Source organism: Leptonychotes weddellii, chromosome 1 (assembly GCF_054177405.1).
Source record: "Leptonychotes weddellii isolate Sample4059 chromosome 1, ASM5417740v2, whole genome shotgun sequence".
Classification (NCBI taxonomy): Eukaryota; Metazoa; Chordata; class Mammalia; order Carnivora; family Phocidae; genus Leptonychotes; species Leptonychotes weddellii.
Window position 1 is genome coordinate 106,969,150 of NC_138369.1, and position 16,667 is coordinate 106,985,816.

General features: G+C 46.1%; 1 protein-coding gene across 11 annotated transcripts in view; it reads left to right on the forward strand.

Annotated features, from left to right (window-relative positions):
- The first annotated feature begins 5,999 nt into the window (after positions 1–5,999).
- GPR160 (G protein-coupled receptor 160) overlaps positions 6,000–16,667 on the forward strand; it is a 119,419-nt gene continuing 108,751 nt past the window's right edge. For 6 of the 11 annotated variants that reach the window (XM_081829395.1, XM_081829393.1, XM_081829394.1 and 3 more), the window contains exons 1-2: positions 6,000–6,524; positions 7,226–7,357. In XM_081829395.1, the coding sequence (XP_081685521.1) occupies positions 6,015–6,524; positions 7,226–7,357 (642 nt within the window). In that variant the 5' untranslated portion in view covers positions 6,000–6,014. Of the gene's footprint in view, positions 6,525–7,225; positions 7,358–13,108; positions 13,196–15,080; positions 15,910–16,667 lie in introns of those variants that run through there. The other 5 variants (XM_081829391.1, XM_031031233.2, XM_081829399.1 and 2 more) reach the window with 5 other exon arrangements.

Sequence of the window (16,667 nt, forward strand, 5' to 3'; positions counted from 1 at the left end):
TTAGGGGTGCCTGGGTGGCTCAGTTGGTTAAGTGTCTGCCTCCAGCTCAGGTCATGATCCCAGGGTCCTGGGATCGAGTCCTGCATTGGGCTCCCTGCTCTGCAAGGAGTCTGCTTCTCCCTCTCCCTCTGCCTGGTACTCCCCCTGCTTGTGTGCTCTCTCTCTCTCAAATAAATAAATAAAATCTTAAAAAAAAAAAAAAAAAACTTACACAAGTCCATCTAAAAACAACAAAATAACTACAACCTCCAAAACCCGGGCAATGAAGAAATGTGGCTCTTTGGATCTTGAGCAAGGTTAGAGCAAGTGTAGAAACAGGTTAGTGGTTCCTGAGAGGTTCTTCATTTACAAGGATGGCGAAGTGCAGTGGCCCTGGTTACTCAAACCCTGTTCTGTTCTGTACATCATGTGGCTTGAGCAAGTTCTTTCATCTCTTGGTGCCTCTGGTTCCTCATCTGTAACATGGGGATCGTAAAAATGAGGGTGGTTGGAAGGATTCAATCAGGGAATATCTATAAAACACTTAGAACTATGCCTGGCCCATGTTTACTTCTCCATAACTGTTAACCATTAAAAGCAAAAACAAAACAAACCCAACAGCAACAGAATTGTGGACAGACCCAGAAGAAAGTGGAGCTGATGATAAAACTGAATTCCTGAGTCATTTTTATTTTCTCTGAAATCTAATCTAATTAAATTGCTTGGAGATGAGAAGGGAGAGGAAACCAAAGCTGGCTTGGCAGGTGCTGACCAGAGCCCATGAAGCACGGTTAAACCCCAAATCACCAGCTATCATCCAGGAATCATTACAACTCTCTCCCACTTGGGCAACCTCCTCCCACCCAGAACAAGGACAATACAGATAACTTGGCAAGAGCATTCTGAGGCTGCATTTTCACTTTGAAGCTGCCCACTATGCCGGCTCACTCCACTGACCCTCTCCAAATTGTTTTTGAACAACAGGCAGACCCAGATATAACTGTTCACATCTGGAGGTAAGTTGAACACAGAAAGTGCAACTTAGGTCATATTGGCACAACTAAAAGAAAGAGACACATATGGAAGGATATTTAAGAAAAATAATTCTCCCAAAGAATTTAAAAAGAACCGATGATTCAAGAGCTTCAGGAAGAGATATAAGAGATCAGAGAGTAAGATGAAGTAAAATGGCATCAACCAGGAAAGAAATGAAATGTAACATTGAAAGCATTTTGGAAATAAAAACCACAACAGAAATGGTAAGAAGTATAGAGATGTCTGAAAAAAAGAATCAGTGACTTGGAAGATGGGCTTGAGAAAATAGAGAAGCCTGAGGTAAAGGAAAGACAATGAGTTAAGATGATAGATATAAGGAGAGGTGACTCAAAATATGGCACCCATCAACCCTTCTCGGAAAAGTTACTTGCAAAATTGAGAAAATCAAAAGGCAGTCTAAGATAAAGAATTTAAGAATGGGAAAGACACTGCCTCCTTAATGGATCGTTGGTGAGCAGTGAATCCTTTAAATATCAAACTAAGGTAATCAATAGCAAGAATTATTACAAGAATTATTACAATGAGTTGCAGGGTTGACATCATCAATGTAAACAATCAATCAGGTGGTCCAGGAGGGCAAGCTGGGCATCTGGGCCCAGAGGCACCAGCAGTGGGGTGTTCATGGGCGCAGTCACCAAGGTACAATTTGGCATTATTCCTGCCTGCAGAGGTGCATTTGGCCCTCTGATCTGTCCAGAGATTCTGTGAGCTTCCCTTTAAAAAATTTATTTTTCTGCTTAAATTAGCTAGAGTGGATTCTGTTGTTTGTCATTGACACTCTGTCTGATAAGCCCTTCAAATAACATTTAAGAAACACAGGTATGTGGTCAAAGTGGTAAGTGTGAGGGGAAAACAGTGCTCAGTTGGTAGGAATGTTGTTCCAACCTTTTGAAAGGGCAATATGGAAGTGTTGATGAAAATTTTAAACATAAATCCCCGTGACCCAGAAATTGTACTTCTATTCTAGGAACTTCTCTTACATATTTAAACACACTTTCATCACTCAACAAGTCTATACTAAAAACTACTAGGTCCTGGAGATACTGCAATAAACAAACAAATCCCTACTCTCAAAAAAAAAAGAAAAAGAAAAATCCTTACCCTCTTGGAACTCACATCCTGAGGTGGAATGGTAGAGAGAAAACAGATAGTAAAGAAGGTAACACTTCAAAGATACAATATGTTAGAAGGTGAAAAGTGCTAAAGGGAAAGGAGAATGCGGGAAGGGGAACCAGGAGGTGTTAGGCACTTAGTAATTTGTGACCAGGGAAGACGTTCATGTGAGTAAAGACTTGAAAGAGGTAAAAGATTAAGTCTTATGGTATTTGGAAGAAAAGAGTTACGAAAAGAGGAGATGGCAAGTGCAAAGGCCCTGAGGCAGAAGCATACATGGCACATAAAAAAATAGGCCACTAGGAAGCTAGTGTGGCTGGAGCAGAGTGGGACATGGTTCAGAGAGGTAATGGCTTTGGGGGCAGACAGTATAGCTTTATAGGCCATTGTAGGGATTTTGGTTTCTCTCTGAATTTGAGAAGGAAGCCACTGGGAAGTTTTGAGCAGAGAGGGATAATATATGACCTGACATTTTAACATGACTATTCCAGCTGCTGGATTGAAAGAGGGCAGGACAGGGAGCCATTCAGGAGGCTATTCAAATAATCCAATCAACAAATGGATAGTGGCTTGGAGTTGGCAGGATGGGAAGGTAGCAGTGGAGTGGGGAGATGTGGTCAGCTTACAGGAATGGGCCGAAGTGTAGGGACAAAGATGTTCAAGGCAATGTTGTTTGTAATTGTGAAAAACTAAAAATAACCTAAATGTTTAGTAACAGAAGGCAGGTTAAATAATTAACCAGGTTAAATTATGGTAATTTTTTTAACTTAAAAATTATAGGGGTGCCTTCCTTGGATGTCTGAGCGATTGACAAAAAAAAAAAAAATTATAGGGGTGCCTGGGTGGCTCAGTCAGTTAAGCATCCGATTCTTGATTTCCTTCGGCTCAGGTCATGATCTCAGGGTTGTGAGATTGAGCCCTGAATCGGGCTCCGTGCTGGGCATGGAGCCTGCTTAAGATTCTCTCTCTCCCTCTGCCTCTGCCCCTCTCCCCAAAAAATGAAAATAAAAGTAAAAAATAAAAAATAAAGAGGGCACTTTTTATGATGAGCACTGGGTGTTGTATGTAAGTGATGAATCACTGAATTCTACTCTAGAAAACAATATTGCACTGTATGTTAACTACCTAAAATTTAAATTAAAAAAACCTGTAGTAGTTGAAAGCATGTATATTTTTTAATTAAAAATCTAAGCGAATAATACTCATTTTTTAAAAGATTTTATTTATTTATTTGACAGAGAGAGACACAGCGAGAGAGAGAGAACACAAGCAGGGGGAGTGGGAGAGGGAGAAGCAGGCTTCCTGTGGAACAGAGAGCCCAGGACCCTGGGATCATGACCTGAGCCAAAGGCTTAACGACTGAGCCACCCGGGCGCCCCGAATAATACTCATTTTTAATGCTATTCAATTTCAGCAAAGAGGGATATGATGCAGTTTCAACAAAAGCATGTTTTTGGACCATGAAATCATTTTGTTTGGTAATTAAAAATGCAAACCTAGAAGCATTGAAATTAGAGTTTCTTATTTTAAAAAGAGTCAAACAAATATGCACCTGCATTTGTCAAACTAGGGTACTGTAATTCATGACTAGTCACTACAAAGCACATACTTCTATTCTTTTATTTTTTTATTATTTATTATTATTTTTTTTTAAGTAAACTGTAGGCTCAACATGGGGCTCAAACTCATAACCAGGAGATCAAAAGTGGCAGGCTCTACGGACTGAGCCAGCCATGCGCCTCTCTATTCTTTTTTTAAAAACAATTTTTGGTACAGCAGATATAGTCTAGAAATTGAGGAAACAAGATACTAGACAAGTGATGGTTTTTACTTAAAGATTGGCTTTGCTGTTACAAAGCATCTAAGATCTGAATAGGCAAAAAGATTTGTCTAAGGGTTGAAACTGGAAAGTGGATATGTGATTCTGAATCCACATAAGGCCAGGTATCCATCTAGTGGAGGCTAAAAACCATTAGATAAGAATTATCTCAATATCTCAGTGATCATTTATTAATCACTAACTGTATGTCAGGCACTGTGCCTTGTGTTTTTTATGACAACTTCTGACTTTACAATACATAATCTAATTTCACAAATTTGTCCAAAGTCGTTAGCTAAAAAAGAAAAAAAAAAGGAAGTGCTGAAACTCATACTTGGATTATCTCATGCCAAAACCCATCCTCTTTCTGCTATTACTACTCTGTAACAGGGAGGGTATTAATCAGGATTGATTTTTGAGGCTTGTTCTTGGGAAAGAATAGCGTATCCATTAGGATTGTATTCAATTGCTCGTGACACAGCCCCTGGTGTGTTGCCCTGTGTCTTAAAACAGCTGCTCCTCCTCCAACTTTACAAGCACCTCACAGCAGGAAGGAAACAGAAGGAGAAATGCGGTAGCAACTGTATTAGGAAAGTACAATCTCAGGATGTGCTAGGCAACTTCCTCCTACATCTCAGTGGCCAGAATCAAGTCATCTTGACTGTCCCGCAAAGATCTCTGGGAAGATGAGCATTCCCGCCCCCCGCCCCGCCCCCACTCCGCCTATTGCCTTTCTTAACAAAATCTGGGTTCTCTTAGAAAGGGGGAATGGAGATCAGGAAGGCAGTGAGCAATGTCCGCCCCATGAAGAATATTGGGCAGATCAAAGATGTTGGGGGAGGAATAGTTACCTCAGAAGTGCTACAGGATCAGGGGCATTCTAGGGGCTCTGGGCACCACTGTTGAATTTTGTTGCAAGAAAGGCAAGGAAATGTAGTCTTTGTTCTAAGTGGTCCTAGGATCCAGCTTCAGTTCTGTTATCATGGAAGGAGAGAAGAGACATTGGGGAACAACCAAGGGCTCTGCCTCAGTCCCTCCACAGGCCCCTGAGACAGAGTTTCTCCTTGGGAAGGCGTCTGATGCGCACAGCCACCAGCTCTGGAATCTTTTCCAGACAGGCGGAGCCTGAGGGCAGTTGCTGACACAGGCTTTGGGAATGGAGGGAAAGCAGAAGGCACTCCGGGGCTATCTGGGGATGCTGGGAGCACCTGAAGACAAATTCAGTCTGCTGGATTGGCCTGGAAAGTGTCAGTAAGAGTGAGGCTAGCCCCTCAGAGTCACCTCTTCCCAACTCTGTCACTAGTAAGTCTTCATTTCGTTCTTGGGGGAGTAATAACCCTACCTTGTAGGGCGGGTGTGAGCTTAGTTTCAAGTGATGCATGTCCAGCTCCTGTTTTAATATACACTCCATAGATGGCAGCTGTTATTTTTTATAGGAGCACCATCTGGCCCCCCACGGCCCCGGCTCTAACTCAGCTGACATCCTCTCCTTCTCAGCTATACTGACTCACATACCATTCCTCTTACCAGAATATGCACGCCCTGCCTAGCTTTCTGCTTCTGGCTTTGCTCACGGTGGAATCCCGGCTGGAACGCTTCACATGCCGGTGAATCCTGTAGTCCTTCATGACAGCTCACCTCTCCCCTTCAGGAACTCTTCTCTGGGGAGGTCCTCGGTTCCCTTGGCAGCGCGCACTTACTTCTACCACCGCTCGGTTCTTATTGCACCCTCTGGCGGGCGTTTACTAGATTCCTTGTAAAGCCAGGCCAGGCTCTCTGAGAGGTTAAGAGAGGCTCAGGCCAACTCCCCTCGTTCAGGGCTCTGCATGAAAAGGAGGAGGAAATTGTGCCACATTTTAAATGTTTCAACGACTGGCAAATTGTAGGTATTCAACAAATACTTACTGAATAAATACAACATTTTAGCACCGTTGTTGACGAAAAATAAGACAATGCAATACAATTGTGCTATTTGCAAATGTGCTATTTGCAGATTTTTATATAAAAAGGTGAATTCATAGTGCACTACAGGCAGTTGCTTGGTGGCATGCATGTTTCAAGCTCTGTCACCCTGTGTGTACCTTCATCTGGAGACAACTGCCAATGGTCCCCTGCCCACCCTGCAGATATAGGAGCTCCCTGGGTTGGGGCTAGGGCCTCCAGGCCTGGTACGCGGAAGGGGGTCTCACTGAGCCGCGGGAGGCTCCGGCTCTCCCCATCCTCCATCGCCTTTCGCCCCCCCGCCAGCAGGCGGCGTCCCTCCGGCCAGCCTCCCACCGGGGTCGCGACGGGGCGTGCGCGCTCACAGGCTGCCCGGCTCGGACGCCCGCACTTCCTGGTCGCAACGGGCCTAGCGGCGGCGGGGTCCCACCGCAATCTCAGGGGCCGCGCTCGCTGCCCCCGCCCTCCTCCTGGTAACGCTCGGGGCGGAGCCGGGCGGGCGCGCGGGGCTCCCGCCCCTCTCCCGGCGGTCACCTGGGGCCGGGCGCAGCAGGTGTCTGGTCTGGCGCCCAGCGCCGGGGACTCGGAGCGCGAGCCGGGACCCTCGACGCGTCGGGTGAGTGCGAGGGCCGGCAGTTCGCCGCTGCTTGCCCGCCCCGGGCTTCGGGTGGTCCGTTCCACCCGCGCCGCTCGCGGCTTCTCCGGCGGGCGCTGGGCGCGTCGAGGAGGGAGACGAATTTCTCTTTCAGGGATTCAGAGGCTGGGGTTTCTCCACCACTTAAGAGATCGTGGAGTGGGGCGGGGGCCCTTGGCGGAAAGCTGCAGACGCCGGAGCCTCACCGCTTGGGCTTGGGGGTTATCGCGTAGTCTCCGCGCCGGCTGTCTGTCGTGGGTTTGGGGTCCGGGGGCCCGGGGATGAAACCCGGTGGCCTGGGTTGGCCAGATACTCGCACCCTGTCTCTCCAGTGGAGATAGCTTTTAAACATGATAAAATAGGTGATGTTTTAGAAATGATGTATGTAATTTTTATTCTTCTGGCACCCAGGAGTGGGTGTAATCAGTCACGTACACAGACGCACGTGTGTTCGTTGGGGCGGACTCTGCGTTCCCTCTCCTCGCCTTTCGGCGTTGGGGACTGTGCCCCCGCGCGCCCGGCGCTGGGATTAAGCCTCAAGGTTTTTGCGGGGCTGTTTGTTCGCGGAGACCGTGGCGTCCTGGTTGGTTCCTCTGTCCTGGCTGGCTCAAAATTCTCCCTCGATAACCTGGGACTGCCCTCCGGAACTCGTTAGCTGAAGCTGCCTTTTCTCACCTGAGCAGGTGAGCCCAGGGACTTGGCGGCAGGGCCCACCCCCGGAATTCCAGAGGCGACCGCAAGGACCCAGCTGGCGAAGGAAGGTCCAGCAGGGAGGAAACGCGCTCGCTTCGCCCCACCTTGTGCAAATGACTCGGGTAAGGCGGGGGTGTGCTCAAACCCCAGAAATAAACCCACACGGATCAGAATTGCAAAGGACACGTGATTGAGCGTTTGGCTCTGAGAATTGCTAATAATCGCTCGGGTCAAATCGTTTCGCTTCTACTTTAAAGATTTTTTTTTTTTTTTAACTTCTTTAATTATAGAAACGACTGCTTAATATACGTATCTGATTTTCTTGACAAGCCTCTAAGACTGGAATCTTCTTGTGGTATCCGCGGTATTGAATTATTGGGAATTGCCAGTAGAGATCAGCCTGGCCGCTCTGAGAATCACTGGGAAGGAGAACCTGCAGTTTAAACACTGTTGAAGAGATCTGACACGCAATGCAATGTGCGAATGTTGGTTGGATCCTGAAGGAAAAAAGTTCATAAAAAATTGAGCTGATAAAGGAATTTTTACTGGCTAGTTGATAGTATTAAGATTGGTTTTGTTATTTTTGGTGATGGCATTATGATTATGGTTTTTTTTTTTTAAGCTTTATCTTTTAGAAATACATACTGAAGTTGAAATACAGGTGGAGGATTTGCTTCGAAATAATTTAGTTTGGGGGAGCGCTGCTAGTGGAAAAGTGAGGGGGGGAGCTCCAAAGGAGATTGGCTGTGAGTTGTCGCTAACGGGATGAAGGGTGGAGTATGGAATTCCTTACACTATTGTCTCTACTTTGGTATGTTTGGCATTTTCCTTTAAAAGCAACACCACCACCATCACCACCAATGGAACTTTATTTTTGCAGAAGGTAGGTTTGGAAGGCACTGCTGGTGTTTCTAGATTCCAGACCTTCGTTCTGCAGACCCTCACTCTTTGTAAATCGGGTGTAAAGCCTGCCTCTCCAGACTCATTAAAAAGTCGTCTTTTTCTCCCTCCCGCGGAGCTGCTTTATTATTATCTTTGGGTTTTTTTGCTCTGAAGGCATCGGGTGTTGCTGAGTGTGACCGAGCTGAGGGGATCAAGTTGATGCAGGTGGATGCTGGGTCAGCTTTTTTTATACAAAGAGTATTAGCAAGCTGGAGATTGAATTGTGTGCCAACAGACAGGTTGTGTAAAATGTGTTAGCAATTTTTCTGAACTGCCCAAATACTTTCCAAGTTAATGCTCATCAAAAAAACAGAGCTCAGAGTAGTAAACACACGACTTACCCACTTAAGATGTGTGTATACTTGTGGAAGCATGCTATACATCAATAAAAAGTGTACATTATAAAAACAAATCACAGGGTCAGTGGAGATGTACTTACTGCCTGAAAGAGATCTTATCTGTTTGTATTGTCCTTTTCACCTTGTTTGCCTTAGGCATCATGATGTGTAAATATTTAGCAAAGAATTGACTCCTAAAACATTCTGCCCTGTTCTTTTTGCTTTCCAAGAACCTGCTTTGAAGGAGAGGGACGTGGGCAGTAATATCTATATAGTCATCCAACTTGCTCATTTTTTTTCTCTAGATTTATCATACAATTCCTACTCATTCTGTCATGCTTGATTAGTAATTTGGGAATGTGGCGATTGTGTGAGGGGGCTGTTAAAATTTGGGTTGGGGAGAGGCATACTCCTAAAAGATAAACCTGCATTTCTTAGTAGCTTCGGTGGAACTGACTATAATGCCTCTTTGCTTTTAAGAGAAAAACTAAGTAAATGATACTGTGATCGTTGAAAGTTGAAGTGCTAGATCAACCTAGCCCTTGCTGGTGTGGTTCCACTAGTGGAAAGAAGTTGTAAAGATGCCGTAAGTCAGTCCGTGGAGGAAATGCCAAAGCATGTCCCAGTTTTGTCACAGGGTGTGGGAAAATGAGAACTGACAAAAATCCCTTACAGTTGGAAAATGTCATAGTGAATTTTTGATGATACTTAAGTGTAGCCGTTTGGCCTGTGGCTCAGTTTTCTTTGTGTGGCTAAAAGAAAGATGCAGCTGGTTAAGTGACTTTATTTTCTACCTCAGTTCTCTGAAACAAGAACGTGGAGAGAGAAAACAAACTTGCTGGGCCCTTAAGTGACCGGTCAGTGACCTAATGTTTCCTGGCCTCTGTGTGAGGGTGGGGGGATTCAGCCCTGAGGAGTTGATTGCTAATAGCAGTTTTAAGGAATGACTACAACTGTGATTCCATCTTCTGCCCGCATCACGTTATGGAAGGGTAGAAACACATTAGGGAAGCAAATTAGTGCTTTGTTGGCCTTGAAATGAGAGGAAAAGCTGTTGGCAATCAGGTCAATCATACTTCTCTAGTTTGTAAGCACCCTGCTTTCATCTGCACCACTTCATGCCATCCTGTGGGGTTAGAACAGCGGTGCTGGAGCATGATTCTAGTTTCTAACAGATGAGGACAATGAAATCTAAAGAAGCTAAGACTCAGCCAAGTCAATTCTTTAGAGATATGGGGGAAAGAAATTTGGCATTTATGAAGGGTTCATGGTAGTCTTCACACACACACACACACACACACACACACACACACGTTTTTTAAGTCTCACAAATCTCTCAGAGTTGGTATCATCAGCCATTTTGCACATGGAATTGTAGCTAAGAGGGGTTGGTTAATAGTTCACTTGAGGCCTTGCATCTAGTAAGAGTAGAGCCAGGATTCAAACTCAGATCTGTTGAATTGTAGTGTTTACATGATTCTCCAGCCTCTGTGCTATCCACACTGCCTTTTTTATTTTATTATGTTATGTTAGTCACCATACATTACATCATTAGTTTTTGATGTAGTGTTCCATGATTCATTGTTTGCATATAACACCCAGTGCTCCATGCAGAACGTGCCCTCTTTAATACCCATCACCAGGCTAACCCATCCTCCCACCCCCCTCCCCTCTAGAACCCTCAGTTTGTTTCTCAGAGTCCATAGTCTCTCATGATTCACCTCCCCCTCCGATTTCCCGCCCTTCATTTTTCCCTTCCTGCTATCTTCTTTTTTTTTTTTTTTTAACATATAATGTATTATTTGTTTCAGAGATACAGGTCTGTGATTCAACAGGCTTACTTCACAGTGCTCACCATAGCACATACCCTCCCCCACTGTCTGTCACCCAGCCACTCCATCCCTCCCACCCCCACCACTCCAGCAGCCCTCAGTTTGTTTCCTGAGATTAAGAATACTGCCTTTTGCAGACAGCTGAGCTCCACACCCGAGTTGGTTAGCCTAGGCAAGCCGTCTTTTATTGACCACTCTCAGCTGCCTTGGTTACAAACTGGGGGCATGGGCCATATTCAACCAACAGATGTTTTATCAGGCCAGCAGAGTTAAAACTGAACCAGTGGTGCAGATTGGGAGATTGAAATATTCTGTGCCCAGGGATTCCCAAAGGCAGTACGGAGCAGCCTCCTCCCTGGCGCAGAGCAGCCCCCCGGGTTCCCCTGGTCTCCGCTACTCCCTGAAGCGTCTGCCATCTCGAGGCAGGGCCCCACACATCGGCGATGCTGTTTCTCCCACAGTGAGCAGTCTTTTTGTGGATGCCTCTGTCCAAAAGGGGATAACAAAAATAGGTCGAGGGGGGCCTGGGTGGCTCAGTCAGTTAAGCGCTGCCTTCGGCTCAGGTCACGATCCCAGCTGGGATCAAGTCCCACATCAGGCTCCCTGCTCAGCGGGAAGTCTGCTTCTCCCTCTCCCTCTGCTGCTCCCCCTGCTTGTGTGCTCGCTCTCTCTCTAATAAATAAATAAAATCTTTAAAAAAAAAAAAAAAAGGTCGAGAGGCTCTTGTCTCAAGAAAAATGGGAAAGTGCATATTCACTTGAGGGAATGAAGAGTCTTGTTTTCTCTGCAGTGTTTGCATGTCAGAGGTACAAGGTACGTCATTTCCCTGCACCCTGCCTGCTTGGGCTTATCACACACAACTTTAGTTCCTGCCCCTGCTCTACAACACAGATGGAGTGCTGCATTGTGGGCAAGCCACAGTGGAGAAAAGGAATGCCCCCAATACCCAAACCACTAACTCTTTGTGAGTGGGAGTATGGGTCTCGTGCACCTTGGGATTCCCCAGGGTGTCCCGTGGGGATAGGGATCCACTGGGATCCACATGGATCCTGGAGCTTGGGTGTTGGCTCTCTGGAGCTGCTCTGAGGGTTCTGAGGACTTGCAAGGGTACTCCCCACCCTCCGTTCCTGCCCGCCCATCTCCAGCCTGGGACAGGTCTGCTACACGCTGCTTGCTTACGAGGGCTCTGCAGGAAGGAGGAACTGAGATGCCCACAGCCCAGCCTTAGAGATTTCTGTGATACAAGTTGAAGGATGGCCCAATTTCCTCATCTTGACACTTTCAGTTAAGGGTCATGGAACAGATGTTCTCACCTCTGTCTATATCTGGAGTTTTATTACAGTTGAAGCTTCTGTTTTGATCTTTGTTTCCTTCCCCTGAAGTCTTGAGTGTTCACAGATCGGGTGTGGGGGGGAGGGTCAAAAAGGAAGAGAAAATACCACAAATGGAACCTCGTGGAGTGGTTTTGAGGAAATGTCAGGTGATGTTTTGGGGTCTTTGTCACTAGAACTGTCTGTAGGCATATACATACAGTAAGGTGATAGAAAAGAACAAGTGAGGGCTGTAAGTAGAATGCCTTGTTTAGTTGAAAGACACAAGTTTAGAGACTGAGGTGTTTGGGAAATGCCAGAATAGCCAGTTGATTGGATCCTTTCAGAACTCAGATTCAGGTTTGTGGGTGCGTGCTCCCTCAGATAGGAGATTACTGAGTCCCTGGTCAAACAGACAGATGGCAAGGGAAAGCGGCTGATTGGTTATTGGCCAGACCTAACAGAGGTGAGGTGGAGGGATCCTGGGTGTGGACTGTAGCCAGATCTCTGGATTTATTTCTGGTTTTTCTACCTAGCTGTGTGTCCTTGACCAATTTTTTTTTTTAACCACTCTGAGCCTCAGTTTTCTCCTCTGCAAAACGGATGTAATAATAATCCCCATCTTGTAGAGCTGTGTGGATTCCATGGCACATCAAGCCTTACGGAATAAGGATTCACCGGGGTTTAGCTATTATTGTTGTTGGTAGAGCCCTGCCTCCTTCACTTTTGCCTTTATTTGCAGCATTTTCCCCCATGGCTTTAGAAGGCAGGCTACAGGGGAGAGATGGTTCCCAGTTCTGACCCCTCTGTTTTCAGAGTGAGCCACGGGCTGCCCATCTGAGCAGCCTCGTAGCCTTAGAGAAATGTTATCCATGGCAAATGCTAACAGGGTGTTTGATGCGGCAGCAGCTTTGGAATCGACAAAGAGAGCGAGGCCTGAGCCCACGACAGTGAACCCTGAGCTTTGGCTCTGTTGTTGGGGGAGTTAAAATCTGCACTGACTCTGGAGAGCAGTGGAATCTCCTGGCATTCCATGTGGGTGCAGACTCCATCCTGTGGTGGAAGAACAGGCTGACGTCAGCGTGGAAGAGAGGGACGGACGCAGGAGTCCCAGCCCCACCTCTGCCACCTTCTCTGGTGGCTTGTGGTGCCACGTGCGACCAGTGCCTCTCCGTCAGCTGGGGATAAGTGGGTCTCATAGGAGTGTTGGGAGAGGTTTACAAAAGTTTTGTGAAATCCTGACACAGGTACAATGAAGCCCTGTGTCCAGCTTGCCCCCTGTTTAGAAGTGAAATCATAGAGCGGGTACACTGGCAGGTTTACCCTTTAACTCGGAGAAGTAAGGAAGATGCTATTAACTAACACTTACATGGCACTTTGTAGTTTTCAGAGGAGCTAATTTGATCATCAGCCAGTGGTATTTGTTTCTATTGCCTTTCGTTGCCTACCAGGAGAGGTGCCAAAGCAAAGTGAGACTCGGGCCAGAAATGAGCCCAGAAGTGGGAACATAGCACTGGGCTTCATTAGAGGAGGTCAAGGTGAGTGTGTATTCCTTACCCCCTTAAGGAATTCTGAGGAGCCCTGACATCCTGGGGAGGGAGAGGGAGAGATTGATAGTTGGGGTGTTCCTAGGAAGCAGAAAGCACCCACTGTGTCCAGGGAGGCTGAGCGGAGGCACAGGCAGCCCCCTCCAACCATCTGAGGCTGTGGGCTCCCCTGTTGACAGCTTCTGCCCAGACCTATTTGTGGAAGCACCAGCTGGGGGTCAGGGAGGAAGGGAGTGGGCTGCTGGACCCCTTCCTCCTCCTGGCCCATATCCAGACTTGTAGCTTCAGCAGTCCAGCCTACCTGCACTAAACCAGTTGTCCTCCTTCTCCCATTTTTCTCCCTCCACCCCCAGCCAGGTGTTCCAGTGAGTTCTCTTACAGCCTCACACTCGCACCCCACCCCCCAGCTAAGAAGCCCCCAAGCCTGCTCTCTGTCACCGGCCCTTGGATGGGCTTCTCTCCACCGCCTCCTCCACTTTCCATGGGTGCCCTTGCATCCCTTTATCCTCATCACGCGCAGGCTTCTTCCTTTCCATTTTATTTTATTTTGGAAAGGTGAAAGGAAAAAAAAAAAAATCCTCTATTACCCCCACTGTTCAAGGACCCAAAGACGTGAACATTTTGGCATATTTCTTGCCAGTTTTGTTGTGTTTTGCTTTTTTAAAAAAATAATGATTTTAACATGTTATAAACATTTACTTCATTTTATGTTAGCATTTTAACAAAGTTCTCATACTGTGATTAAAATTTACCACTGCATTTTTTCATGTCATTACAAATACGGTGCGTAATAACAACATGCTATTTCAACCTTTTTTGAGCCATTCCCTTACTATTAGAGAACTAGGTGGGTGCTTATTTTTTGATATTGTGAATCATTCTAAGTTGCATATACATAAACCTTTGATTCTGTGATATAATAAGAAATAAATACACTCGGTCCTCATCCCCAGTTCTGGTACAGAGCTCCTGGTGAGAGGAGTATCTTTTGTTATTCAGAATAAGCTCCTTTCCATTATAAGGGAGTTTGTGCTAATGAGATCATTCTGACCAAATGGGGGCTGGTTGCCGGAGGAGCCAACCCTGTGATTAGAGGGGTGGAGTTTTCAGCCTCTACTCCCCCGCCAAGGGGCTGGAGATTGACTTAATCACTAATGGCCAATTATTTAATCAGTCATGCCTAGGTAGTGGGATTTGGAGAGCTTCAGGTTGGTGAGCACATCAAGGTGCTGGGAGGGTGATGTGCCCAGAGCAGGTGTAGAAGCTCTGCGCCCTCTCTTCGTACTTTGCCCTGTGCATCTCTTCATTTGGCTTTTCCTGAATTGTAGCCTTTATAATAAACCAGTAATAGTAAAGTGTTGCCCTGAGTTCTGTGAGCTGTTAAATTGTTAAACCTGAGGGGGGCATTGTGGGAACCCCCAATTTTTAGCTTGGTAGAAGTGTAAGTGACAACCTGGACTTGTGGCTGGCATCTGGAATGGGAAGCAGCCTTCTTGGGGGGGGGCTGAACCCCCACCCTGGGGGTCTGTGCTAACTCTGGGCAGTGTCAGAACTGCTTGGTGTGGAAAACCTCACATTTGGTGCTAGAAGTGTTGGAGTAAAGACCGGGTTTTTACCTTTTTTCTTTCTTTCTTTCTTTCTTTTTTTTAAAGATTTTATTTATTTATCTGACAGAGAGAGACACAGCGAGAGAGGGAACACAAGCAGGGGGAGTGGGAGAGGGAGAAGCAGGCGTCCCGCTGAGCAGGGAGCCCGATGCGGGACTCGATCCCGGGACCCTGGGATCACGACCTGAGCCGAAGGCAGACGCTTAATGACTGAGCCACCCAGGCGGCCCCAGAATCCATTTTTTGAAAAGACCCGCACAAGTTTAAGAAGTACTGGTTTCCAAGACCACGATCTTACCAATCACAGGGAGCCTGGCATTGATTACCCCTGATCTATCTATACACATACATTTTTCCTATTCACCCAGTATTGGGATAGTCCTCTCTGTACCACTGGTTTTCAGTCTCCCATCCGCCCCTACTGTAAGATGGTCTGAGGACAAGAGCTCACTCCCCTCAGTAACACTGATTCCGGGATCAGCAGAATCTCTGGGAAGCAGGGGGAGTTCCACTCTGCCCCCTGTGAGAAGCCCTGATATATACAGCTTGTAGCTTGCTTCTGTCATTTAACATTATATTGTCAGCATTTTCCAGTACACTTTCCTGCAAAGCTTGTCTTTCATGGCTGCAGGTAGTGTGACCATCATGATTCATTTGACTACTTCCCTGTTGTCAGGCATTTAAGTTGTTCTGATTCTTTGGGGGCGTGAGAGTGTTCTGTAGGCAATTACAAGTATGCCAAAGTGAGCTGCTCATTCCTTCAACTCTGATTATTTCCTTACGATAAATTCCTGGAGTGGAGATACTGGATCAAAAGCCATAAACGTTGTAAACGGTCTTGAGAAAGTACGAGGAGTGTAGGAAGTACCCTGACACTACCCTCCTGGGCACTGGCCAGTGTGGGCTGTAGACAGACTCATTCATCATCGCATCTCCAGGCCTGGCTTAGCGCAGACTCTAAGCTGTGCCTCTGAGGGGGCTTGGGGGCGGAAGGGTGGAGGCTTCCTGTGGTGGCAGCGTTCCTTTCCTCCTAGCCTGAGTCATGAGCTGTTAGAGATGCCACTGTCCAGGCAGCAGCTTCAGGGCGGAGGAGAGCAGGTGTGTGGGTGGGTGTGTGGACCTGTGGTTAGTGGAAGCCCAAAATGCCTACCTCATTTGCTAGTCCTGAATCTGCTGGACTTGATTGGCACCAAATGTGGTTTTGCTTCAGAAGTCTGAGACTGTTAGGTTGTCTGACCCTTTTTCTTTCCATTACCAGACCAGGAAACTCATGGTAACCAAACATCGTTCTGAAAGGTATACTCTGATTCTGACATGAAGAAAAAGTGAACTATCAGTATTGTGTTTGTGATTGAGTTGCAGTTTGAAGTTGGATGCCTGGAAAATATTTTTAGCCCTCCATAAATATTTTTGGAGTAAATGAGTGAATGAATATGCAAAGAATAAATGAGTTTGATTCTGTTCCATAACACACATAAGTTAAATATATATGTATCATGATATAATTAAAACATTTGAAAAAGAGTATTAAATCACTAGCCACTCATTTTTATTAACTATTTGACATGTTATGGTTTCCAAATAGACACTTATCCTACCTTCAGGAAATAAACGTGATAGAGTTTGTCTAGTAGTAAGGTTTTGGTGAAGTTTTGGAGGGCATTTTTAATCATTTAAAAATTCATCGAGGTGCATACAATAAAATGCACAGCTCTTAAGTGTTGTGTTGTGTTTTTTTTTAAAGATTTTATTTATTTATTTATTTGAGAGAGAGAGAGAGAAACAGCATGAGAGGGGAGAGGGCCAGAGGGAGAAGCAGGCTCCCCGCCGAGCCGGGAGCCCGATGTGGGACTCGA